The following is a 12,459-nucleotide window of genomic DNA, read 5'->3' as shown; positions in this document are numbered from 1 at the left end:
ACTTTCTGAGTTCCGTGTTGGTATGGGTCTATCGTGATAAAGCAACCAGGCAGGAAGACTGGGGCAAGTGGAGAGACTTATCAATCAATAGTATAAACAAATGGAGGGCAGGAACTGTCTCAATTTTGTCATTGTATCCTTCAGTGCCCAACACAGTACCTGGCACATAGTAGGTGCTTCATAAATGCATACTGGGTTGTCGAATTGAGAGAACTCAGAAAGAGACTGGCATGTGGACTAATATGCTAGTCTTTTCCTGAATGGGGAAAAGACATTAACATGTGTTAAGATGGGATACTGATTGTATAGAAGAATAAGAAATAAAGGATGGGGTGGGGTGGGCAGGGAGACAGGTTGACAGCCTACTCAGTGCTCTGGTGCATCTAGGTGGCACAGTGGAGAGTGCACTGGACATGGAATCATGAAGACCTGCCTCAGACATTTACTTAGCTATGTGACTTCTCTCTGACAGGTTGCTCACCTGTGAAATGGGGTAATAAGAGTACCTACTTTACCAGGTTGTTGTGAGGATCAAATAAGATAAAGCCTCCATTTATAGAGGGCTCCCAGGCCAGTCATCTCTTCATTTCCCACCGGTGCTCCCCCCCAGGCTACCTTCCCTCCCTCTCTTCTCCCCTTTCAGCTTCCTTTTGAGTATTGTTCCGCCCTCCCCACTAGATTGCAAGCTCCTTGAGGGTGTGGACTGTGGTTCTTTTTTTGTACTTGTATTGCCTGCACTTAGCACAAAGCCTAGCACATAGTAGGTGCTTAATGAATGTTTACTGACTAATATTTGTAAAGCACTTTGCAAATCTTAAAGCATATAAATGCTAGCTGTTATTATCCTTAATAGTGTTGTCATTAATAATGATGTTAATAATATTATATATTATTATAATTATATATTATTATATAGCATATAATAATATGTATACTATATAATAATAATATATAATATATATGATAATATAATGATAATAAGAAACCTAGAGGAAAGCTACCAGCACTTGGGGTAGGGTTTTTTTTATGGAAGATTTCTGGGAGGACACCAGGCTGATGAAGGATCATGGGCAGAGAAGCATAATTCAGCCATGCCAAGGACATTGGAGATCATCGAGCCCAGCCCCTTCATTTTACAGATGAGGGAACTGAAGTCCAGAGAGGGGAAGGGACTTACTCAAAGCCATGCCGGCAGTAAACAGCAGAGTCACGCTGACTCTGAATCCAGTCTCCCTTTTCACAAGGGCACCACCATGCCTCCTAGGCCTCTGCTAGTCTTGTCTCTCCAATGGGATTGCAAATGCTCAGGGAGTTGGATATCTTATCTTTTTTTTGTTTCCCACATCATGTAGCAGAGGGCTAGACTTTCAATAAACACTTTTTGAGATGGATTATTCAATAGTTAGAGTTACAAAAAGTTTTATTCTTTGGCTATAGTCCCAACCTTGGGGCTATTCCCTGTGTGAGTTTATTGACAGGAAGAAAGGACCTATCAATTGAAAAAAACCAAACAGGTGCCTCGGTGGATAGAGTGCTGGGCCTGGAATCAGGAAGTCCTGAGTTCAAATGTGACCTCAGCTACATACTGTGTGATACATACATGTCAGATACATATCTGTGTGACCCTGGGCAAGTCATTTCACCCTGTTTGCCTCAGTTTCCTCATCTATAAAATGAAATGGAGAAGGAAATGGCAAATTACTCCAGTATCTTTGCTAAGAAAACCTTAAATGGGGTCATGAAGAGTTGGACATGACTGAAAAATGACTCAACAACAAAATACTGTCAGAAGTGTTACTTATTGTGGCAAAACCAAAATGAAATAGAAAAGTCCCACAAACAAAAAACTGGAAACAAGCGAAGACTGTATCGGTGAATGTAATACACAAAATGTCATTCAGCTGGAAGATGAATGATGGAGGTGAAGGATTCCAAGAAATGTGAACATTCTTGTATGAAACAACTCAGAATGAAGAAAGCAGAACCAGAAGAATGTAAATGTTGATGACAACGAAGCAGTCACAGTTGACAAGATCAGTTAACACAGGAACAAAGATTGAAAAGGAGAACAAGGCTGATGTAGGCACTACCCTGGAAGTCAGAGTAAGTATCTTTCAGGGTGGGGTTAACAATAGGTAGGCAGCTAAGTAGTGCCATAGAGCACAGAATGCCAGGACTGGACTCATCTTCCTGAGTTCAAATCTGGCCTCAGACACTTTCTACGTGTGTGACCCTGAAGTCACTTCACCCTGTTTGCCTCAGTTTCCTCATCTGTAAAATGAGCTGGAGAAGGAAATGGCGAGCCACTCCAGTGCCAAGAAAACCCCAAATGGGGTCACAAAAGCTGGACACAACTGAACAAGTAGCACAGATGGTTCCTAAAGTTACAGACACGCGAACAATCATTTACAATCTTGGGGTTTTGGGGTTGTCAACTGCTTTCAGTTATAAGCACGCTTGTTTTCTTATTTTTTTTCTTTTATGTTCTTGACCTGGGTTCAAGATCTGCCTCAGACATACCTACCAGTTGTGTGGTCCTTAGTTGCTCAGTTTTCTAGGCGTCAAACTCAAATAGAACTGCATATTGGACTAGAAAACCACAAATTCACATTATCTATGTCGTGTTTTTGCTTATTTTGTTAAACATTTCCCAATTATATTTTAATCTCATTCAGATGCACTTGAGTGTTTTGAGGGGCACATGCAGTCTGAGACTATGATACTTCTACTCCAGTGATTTTCTGTAAGTTGCAGAGAAGATGCCGACTTGCATTGGTAGAGAGAGATTACTCATCTGGGAATTCTTTATACCAAGAAAATCACAGGTCCCTATCTCTGTGGTTTTGTACATACATTTCGCTGTTGGCACTTGTCACAGAATGACATAATTTCAAAGGTGAGGGGACCTCAGAACCCATCTAATTTTAGCCATTCTTAATTAAGTATACACTCTACCATATTCCTGATGGATGATGAATATTTGCTAAATGTAATAATATTTATATAATGTATACAATACAATAACTTTGCTAAACACTACCAATGAAGTAAAGCCTATGACCACTTGAGGAGGCCCAGCCCACCTTGGGCCAACCCTAATTCTTTTTTTAGGCAATTGGGGTTAAGTGACTTGCCCAGGGTCACACAGCTAGTAAGTATTAAGTATCTGGCCTGAGGCCAGATTTGAACTCAGGTCCTCCTGATTTCAGGGCCCTATCCATTGTGCTACCTAGCTGCCCCCAGCTCTAATTCTTAGGAAGGGTTTCCTCATATTATTTGCACTAGTCGGTCATTGATCCTGGTCCTGTCTCTGGAGTCAAAGAGAGCTAGTCTAATCTTTTCACTGAACACAGTGCCTGGCACACAGTAGGTGCTTAATAAATGCTTGTTCCCTTTCCCTTTCCTTTCTGCACTACAGTCCTCCACATACTTGAAGACAGCTCTCATCTGCCCCCCCTTGCCTTAGTCTTCCAGGCTAGCACCATCCTCACATGACATATACGAAAGCCCTTCAACACCTTGGTTGCCCTCCACTCAGTGAGGTGGTGATTAATAGCTAGAATCTTATAGCACTTTAAAGTTTGCAAAGTGCTTTACAGATATAATCTCACTTTATCCTCACAACAAGTCCAGGAGATGGGGGCTATTCTTTTCCCCATTTTACAGATGAGGAAACCGAGGCAGCCAGCAGTGAAGTAACCTGCCCACAATCACACAGTTAGTAAGGATCTGAGTCTGGATTTGAACTCAGTTCTTCCTGACTCCAGGCCCAACCCTCTATCCAATGTACCCCCTGGCATTTTGTCTAACTATGGATACTAGTTAGAAATTCATTTCCTTCATGACCTGGGAAAGAGGAGGAAAAAAAAAACAGTGATGGGCATGAAATATACCTTAAAAGCACCAGTTTACTGGCAGTATATAAGAATTTCTAATTTTGTTTATGAAAAAGAAAATCACTATTTTTTAAGAATAGTGCTTGTGAACGACATCTGTTAAGATCATATTCTGATGCTGCCTTGGGGGAAGGAGAGGACCCTGGGTTCTTAAAGACTGTGCTGTCAGGTCCTATCGAGATGGAAAGGCTTTGAGTAGAGACGTAGTAGTTACAATCCTGGGCTTAGACGCAGGAAGATTGGGGTTCAGATCCCACCTCTGACACTTAGTAGTGGTGTGACCCTGGGTGAGTCACTGAACCACTTTGTGCCATCATTCCTTATCTGTCAAGTGAGGGGTTGGCCTAGATGACCTCGAAGGTCTTTTTCAGCTCTAAATCTCTCATCCCGTAGGTACGGATCTAATGATAGATTTGCTCTTTATAGTCCAATGCTGTTCAATAGATGTGAGACCTCACGGAGCTCTCTCTGTCTTATTTTTCACATCTGTAAAACGGAGCTGGATGGCCTTTGAAATCCATGATAAATCTGAGATCCTAACCTACGGTTCTGGGTTCACGTCTAGTCCAGCGTCATTGACTACCTGTGTGATGGTAGGAAAAGAGGGACTTTTCTTTTGCCTTTCTTTGTAACCCCAGCACTTAGCACAATGCCTGGTACATAGGAGGTCTTTAAATGTCTCTTGACTCTACTTGGCTTGAAGTCTGTGACTCAGTTTCTTCATTTGTAAAAATGAGAAGGATTGGACTAGGTGACCTCTGAATTCTCTTCCTCAGTCAGTCATTACAAAGAAAGGCAAAAGACTGCACCTGCCCTCAAAGAACTCTCAGTCTAATGGGGAAGGCAACATTTAAATAACCATGTAGAAATAGGTTATATACAGGAGAAAGTGGAAGTACTCATCAGATGGAAGGCATTAGAATTTGAAGGAATCAGAAAAAGCTTCCTCTAGAAGGTGGGATTTTAGCTGGGACTTGTACCCTCTGGGCTTAGCACAGTGCCTGGCACATAGTAGGTGCTTAACGAATGTTTACTGATTGGAGTGGAGATAAAGAGGGAGAGTATTTCAGGCATGGGTGACAGCCAGGGAAAATGCCTGGGATGGAGGGGTGGACTTTCTTATTTGTGGAACAGCAAGGAAACCAATGTTACTGGACAGGAGATTTCTTGGAGGGGTGTATAGTGTAAGAAGACTGGAAAGGTGGGGATGGAGTGGTGCTAGGTTATGAAGGACTTGGAATGACCAACAGGACATTTTATGTTTGTTCCTGGCGCCAGTGGAGTTTAGTGTGTGTGTGTGTGTGTGTGTATGTGTGTTGTGTGTGTGTGTGGTGTGACATGGTCAGATCTGTATTTTAGGAAAATCACCTTGGCTCTAACTCTATGGTCTCTCCAGCTTATCATTCTACTTTCTAAAATGCATTACTTAGAACTGAACACAATATTTCTGATGTGGGTGGAGGACAGCAGAACTCTCTGCTCCCTGATCCCAGATGCTATACCTCTCTTAACGCAGCCTAGGAATGCATTTGCTTTGGAATGCCATTGGTGAAAATCAAAATAAAACATATTCCATAATATTCACACCGCTGAAGTAAAGGACTGGAGCAGTGTCTTACTTTGCAATGGCCTCATCTCGGTCCCTAAGGGCTTTGAGAAGCTGCTCCTTGGCTTCTTTCTCCTCAGATGTCACTCGGAGGCGGTCTCTCTCTTCCTTGAGGGCCGTCATCTCCACGCTCAGCATCGTCACCTGGAAGAGGCCAGAACAAGAAAGAAGCCTGTGAGAGTTCCATCCCATAGCTCTGTTTCAAGAGGAAATGATGACAATGGTAAGGGGGAGGGAGGGAAGAAGCATTTATAAAGCACCTACTATGTGCTAGGCACTGTGCTAAACTTCCTCTTCTCTTTTTTTCCCCCCCTAAAAACAAATGTTATCTCACTTGATTCTCATAACAACCCTGGGAGGTAGTTACTGTTATCTAGCCTCATTTTATAATTGGGGAAACTGAAGCAGATAGAGGGCAAGTGACTGGCACAGAGTCACATGGTTAGTAAATTGTCTGAGGGCAAATTTGAACTCAGGTCTTCCTGACCCCAAGCCCAGTGCACCATCTAGCTGCCCAACAGCATTAGCTACAACAAATATCATTATAACTAGGTGGCATAGGGGATAGAGGGCTAGGATGCGGAATCGGGAAAGTCCGTTCAAATCCAGCCTCAGACATTCTCTAGCTGTGTGGCCCTGGGCAAGTCACCTAATCTCCATTAGCCTCATTTTCCTCATTAGTAAAATAGGATAATAAGGGCAGCTACCAAGGGAGGTTGTGTAGGATCAAACATTAACTAACATTGATTTAGTACTTTAAACTTTATGAAGCATTTTAAATACATGATCACACTGATATTCAAAATAAAGCTGTGAGGTAAGCACCCCATTTTACAGATAAAGAAACCAAGGCACACAAAGGTGAAGTGACTTCCCTAGGGTCACACAGCCAGTGTTTGTGGCAGGCCTTGAACTTGGGCCTTTCTGACTCCATACTCATCAGACTGTCTCTCTTTTATACCACCTGTGGCTGCCTGAGCTGAGGCTGGTAGGATTCTGGGATTGTAGATTTATAGCTTTGAGGGACGTCAGAAGTCATCTAATCACCATTTTATAGGTGACGGAACTAAGGCTGAGGGACACCAAGTGACTGATCAACAGCACACCCGGAGGTCCTCTCACCCTAAAGCCAGCGTTCTTTTCATTACACTGTATGACTGGACCCCCTGGGTGAGAGAGGAGGGGAGAGATGGGGGGAATGGGGAGGGAAAGGGAAAAAGGGAGGGGGAGGGAGAGAGAGAAGAAGGGGGAAACAGAGAGGAGAGAGGAGAGAGAGAGAAGAGAGAGAGAGAGGAGAGAGAGAGAGAGAGAGAGAGAGAGAGAGAGAGAGAGAGAGAGAGAGAAGGAAAAAAGGGAGAGAGGAATCCTACAGTAAGCTTGAGATTACTGGCTAAAATATTATATTCCTTCCCTCAGCAGCCTAAAGGGGCCAGGGAAGATGGACAATTCATGTTTCTCTCAAATTTTTAAGTTTACAATTTCTTTAAAGCATCCTGGTGAGTTAACAGAAGGAAACTGAGGCTTTTAGGGGTTAAAAGCTTTCCCTTTACCACACAGCTGGCAAATGTCCAAAGCCAGGTTCCAGCTGACTTACTGAACTCTGCATCTTCTCAGACCCTTCTGCTTACTACCAGGGTGATCCCAGGCAATTCCCATCATTGCTCAGTTTTCTTGTCTCTAACACTGGGGTGAGGTGGGGGTGTAGAGAGGGTTGGACCAGATGTCTTTAAAGTCCCTCCAGCTTTAACCCTAGGACCCAACATTCAGTGTAGAGGGAGCAGCTGCATCGAAGATGGAACACTGGACTTGGACTAAGAAAGACCTGGGATCAAATCCTGCTTCAGATACTTTGAGCTGTGTGACCCTGGGCAAGTCATTCACCTCTTGGGGACTCTTTTTCATCTGTAAAAAGTTGGGGGTTGGGCTTAATGTACCTTTCAACTCTAAATCTATTTTCCTGTGATAGAAGGTCAGCATTTGTCTAGTGGACAGCTCTAAACTTGGGCTCGGAAAGACCTTGGGTTCAAATCTCTCCTCTGACACTTACTAGCTGCATGACCATGGACAAGTCATTTAATTTCCTTGAGCCTTAGTTTTCCCAGTGGTAGAATGGGGATAATAACAATAATAGTATCTGTAGTCCCTGCCTCAAAAGGTTGTTGTGATGCTCCAATAAGATCAGGAGAGGCAGTCATGCATAGCGGGTCCAGAACTCAGGAAAATCTAGGTTCAAATCCTTCCTCTACACTTTCTAGCTGTATGGTCCTGAACAAGTCACTTAATCTCTCTAAGCCCCAGTTTCCTTATTTGTAAAATGGGTATAATAGTAGCACCTACTTCATAGGGACGTTATGAGGATTATGTGAGATAATGTACATAAAGTGTTGTCCATGATGAGATCGCAGGCTTTCTATATTTATCTTTTAATTTCCACATGGTAGTAGTACTATGCATTAATGACAGTATGATTTGCACATTGCAGTATTACACTGACCACATTACCACAATGTGGTTAATAAATGTTCTTCAAATAACAACTGGAATTTCTGTAACTCTTTAAGGTTTACAAAGCACTTTTAAAAATACATTTTTCAAGGACCCACATGTACAAAAAAGATTTATAGCAGCTCTTTCTGTGGTGGCAAAGAACTGGAAATTGAGGGGATGCCCATCAATTGGGGAATGGCTGAACAAGTTGTAGTATATGAATATAATGGAATACTATTGTGCTATAAGAAATGATGAGCAGGCAGACTTCAGAAAAACCCGGGAAGATTTAAATGAACTAATGCTGAGTGAAATGAGCAGAACCAGGAGAACATTGTACACAGTAACAGCCACACTGTGAGACAGCTGACTTTGAAAGACTTAGCCCTTCTCAGCAATTTAAGGATCTAAGACAACTTCAAAAGACTCATGATGGAAACTGCTATCCACATCCAGAGAAAGAACTATGGAGTCTGAAAGCAGATGGAAGCATGCTAATTGCTCTCCTTTTCTTTTATTGTTTTGATTTGTCTTTGTCATGGTTCCTCCCATTGGTTTTAATTCTTCTTTACATCATGACTAATGTGAAAATATGCTTAATATGAACGTATAAGTAAAGTCTATGTCGGATTGCATGCCATTTTAGGGAGAGGGAAAGAGAAGGGGAGAAAATTTAAAACTCAAAATCTTATGGAAGTGAATGTTGAAAACTAAAAGTAAATGTATTAATTATTTAAAAATACATTCTTAATTTCTATTTTTTTGATGTGTCCTTCCTTCTTTCCTTTTCCAAGGGAGTCATAATTCATAATAAAATCAAGGAAAAAAAATAAATTCAGCAAAACCATGCAACATAACCAAAAAAGTATGACATGATATAAATTTTTTTTTTCATTGACTTCTGTGTGGGGATGTGCCTAGTGGTGGAATCTTTGGGCCAAACTATATGGACATTTTAGTCACTTTCTTATAATAATTTAAAATTTCTTTTCAGAATAGATCAATTCACAGCTTCACCAACAATGCATTAGTATACCTTCTTCTTACAACTTCTCCAAAATTGATTATTGCCATCTTTCACATTTTACATACATTTGAACCTTACAATAACTCTGTAAGTTTGGTCACTTATAGGCATTTCTCCCCCCTGTGCATTTTACAGATAAGGAAAGTGAGGTTTAGATAAAGTGGCAGAGATGGGATTTCATCTGCGGATTTCCTGACTCTAAGTCTACTATTCTATCTACTAGATCATGTTGCTTATAGGTGCCATGATCAGCAGTGAGACACGAAGACCTAACCTCATTATTTGTCTTGGATTCAAGAAGAACCAGATTCCAATCTCAATTGGACACTTAGCTGTGTTACTCTGGCAAGTCACTTAACCTTTCTGAGCCTCAGTTTCTTCATCTGAAAAATGGGAAAAATCATAATACATCTCATAAAGTTGTTCTCAGTCTTCACAGAGGAAACTCTGGAGTGCTACAGAAAAGTCAGCTCCGATATTAATCATTCTGTTACTATTATTAGTTATAGGGAACCAAGATAATGGAGAAGCAGGAAGAAGTAAAGGCCATCTCTACTCCATGACTCCTCTAAGTGGATGCAGAAAATGTATTAGACCAAGTCCTAATCAAGAAATCCAAGAAAAACTCAGCGACTCATTTTTTTCCAGTCAAGTTGGCAAAAAGAGAAGTCTGTGAACAAGGAGGACAGAGTCTAGACAGAAATGGTCACAAAAAGCATTCTAGCCTATGTGTGCACCAGGCAAGAAGAGATTCCAAGTCAGGTACAGAGGGGCCTAGTCTTGTGTGGGGAGTAAGAACAGGTGCAAACTGGCAGCTCTGTCAATCACTCAAGCTCCAGGCCACTGATCCAGTGCAGACTGAGAATGGGACCTGGGCTTAAGGATGACGTGATGTTCCAGGGTAAGAAGCCGTGAAGGCCCTAGGCTAGGCACTGAGCAAAGAGTAAGTTGAGGAGAAAACCTAGGGGTCTGAAGCCCCGGGAGCAGAGGGAGCTCTCATTTCCAGCTTTCAGCCCAGTCTGAAGTAGTTAGATGGCGCATTGGACAGAGCGCCAGGCCTGGAGTCAGGAAGACCTGAGTTCAAGTCCAGTCTCAGACACTTATTAGTTATATGCTACTGGGCAAGTCATTTGACTTCTTTTTGCCTCAGTTTCCTCAACTGTAAAATGGAGATAATAGCACCTATCTCTCAGGGTTGTTGTGAAGATTAAATGGATAATATTTGTCAAATGCCTAACACAGTGCTTGGCACATGACAGATGCTTAATAAATCCTTCCTTCCCTCCCTCCTCCTTCCCTCCCTCCTCCTTCCTTCTCCTTCTCCTCCTTCCTTCCTTCCTTCCTTCCTTCCTTCCTTCCTTCCTTCCTCCTTCTTCCTCCCTTCCCTCCCTCCCCTTCCTTCTTCCTTCCTTCCTTCTCCTTCCTTCCTTCCTTCCTTCCTTCCTTCCTTCCTTCCTTCCTTCCTTCCTTCCTTCCTTCCCCCTCCTCCCTCCCTCCTTCCCCCTTCCTTCTTCCTTCCTTCCTTCCTTCCTCCTTCCTTCCTTCCTTCCTTCCTTCCTTCCTTCCTTCCTTCCTTCCTTCCTTCCTTCCTTCCTTCCTTCCTTCCTTCCTTCCCTCCTTCCTTCTTTCCTTCCTTCCTTAGTCTGTGGTAACTCCAAATGGAGCCAACCCATAAGGCATGTTGCTCAGACCCAAACCTAGGTCAGGAATGCACAGAACTCATATGAAAAGGGCAGAAACCAGATTTTGCCCTGGATGAGACCACTTTGGGAGTACTTACAGCTTGCAAATCTCTAGCCTGAGCACTCCCTGAGAGTCTTAAATAACACAACAATCAATAACTCAAGAAAGTAGCAGGACTGAACATCGCTTCCAGAAATATGCAGAGCCTGACCTTGACATAAATTCTAAAGTCAGGAAATAGGCTGGAAGAATGAGCAAACAGAAAAAGATTACCACCATAAAAAGATATTATGGTGATAGGGACATTCAAGAAATAAATTCAGAAGAGAAGAATAACTCTAAAACCTTTCCAAGTAAAGCCTCAGGGAAAAACACAGTTTATATATAAATTCAACTGGAATTCCTAATCCTAATCCTAAAAGAGATTTTAAAAAGGTTAAAAATGTCTTTTACAAATGAAATGAGAGCACTAGAGGGAAAAATTGGCAAAGAAATTATGTCTATGGAAGAAAGAACTGGAAAGGGAATTAATAGCTTGGCATAGAAGGTTCAAATCCTTAAGGAACAAACTCTTTGAAGCTTTGAGTGGACCAAATAGAAGATAATGACTCCATGAGATAATAAGAAGTATTAAAACAAAGTCAAGGACTGACTGAAAAAATAGATGAAAATATAAGGGATCGCATATAAAAAACAACTGACCTTGAAAACAGATGAAAAAGGGATAATTTGTTAAGAACTATTCGATTACCTGAAATTCATGACTAAGAAATGGGACGGATTTCAAGAAATATTTCATATTTTAAGAAATCATAAATGAAAACTGCCTAGATGTCCTGGAACCAAACAGCAAAGTGGAAATAGAATCCACCAGTTATCTCCTGAAAGAAACCTCAAAATTAAAACTCTCAGGAACATTACGGCTAAAATCTGGAGTTCTTAGATCAAAGAAAAAATAAATGTTGCAAGCAGCCAGAAAGAAAGAATCCAAGTACTGAGGAGCCATAGAATGAATCACAGATGATTTAGCAGCCTCTGCTATAAAGGAGCAGAGGGCTTGAAATACAATATTCCAGGATATGTGTGTTATATATACATATGCATATATATTTATATAGAAAGAGACATATATATGTATGTGTGTATATATATACACATATATTTTGCATATTTCAACTATATATAAATATATACATATATAATAAGTATATATATATATAATATATTTCACAATTTCAAAAATACATCACAGAATATGGCCTTACAGCCAAATCCAGCAAAACTGATTATACTCTTAGAGGGGAAATTTAATGCAACAAAGGAGTTCCAAGCATTTCTGATAAAAAGACCAGAGTTGCCTTGAAACTGTTTCCAATGTTGTTGCTGACTTGTTTTTACATCATGTCTGACTATTTGTCATCCCATTTGGGGTTTTCTTGGCATGGTTTCCTTCTCCAGCTCATTTTGCAGATGAGGAAACTGAGGCAAACTGGGTTAAGTGATTTGCCCAGGGTCACACTGCTAGTAAGTGTTAGAACTGGGAATTAAACCCAGGTCTTCTGACTCAAAATCTGGTGGTATTTCTCTTACTGTGGAAGATCACAGGATTCAGAGCTAGAAGGGATATTGAGGATCACTCCATTTTACAGAAGAGGAAACTGAGGACTGCTGAGTTTTGCCTTGTTTAAGGTTGTATAGCTGGTAGGTGCTTGAGAGAGGATTTAGATTTAAATTTAGATTTAGTTTGAAGTAGTTAAGAT

General features: G+C 41.3%; 1 protein-coding gene across 4 annotated transcripts in view; it reads right to left on the bottom strand.

The window, feature by feature from the left end:
• The window catches only part of BICDL1 (BICD family like cargo adaptor 1), a 136,751-nt gene that overhangs the window by 18,999 nt on the left and 105,293 nt on the right, over positions 1-12,459 (bottom strand). For all 4 annotated transcript variants that reach the window (XR_013486489.1, XM_078154361.1, XM_021007992.2 and 1 more), the window contains one exon: positions 5,516-5,646. Coding sequence is in view for 3 of the 4 variants with exons in the window: in XM_078154361.1 (XP_078010487.1) it covers positions 5,516-5,646 (131 nt within the window). In the remaining variant the exon portion in view is untranslated. The remainder of the gene's footprint in view (positions 1-5,515; positions 5,647-12,459) is intronic.

This window comes from Phascolarctos cinereus, unplaced genomic scaffold (assembly GCF_003287225.1).
Source record: "Phascolarctos cinereus isolate Bilbo 61053 unplaced genomic scaffold, phaCin_HiC Scaffold_4;HRSCAF=312, whole genome shotgun sequence".
NCBI lineage: Eukaryota > Metazoa > Chordata > Mammalia > Diprotodontia > Phascolarctidae > Phascolarctos > Phascolarctos cinereus.
Note: the sequence above shows the minus strand (reverse complement) of the source record. Positions and strands in the feature narration are given on the sequence as shown.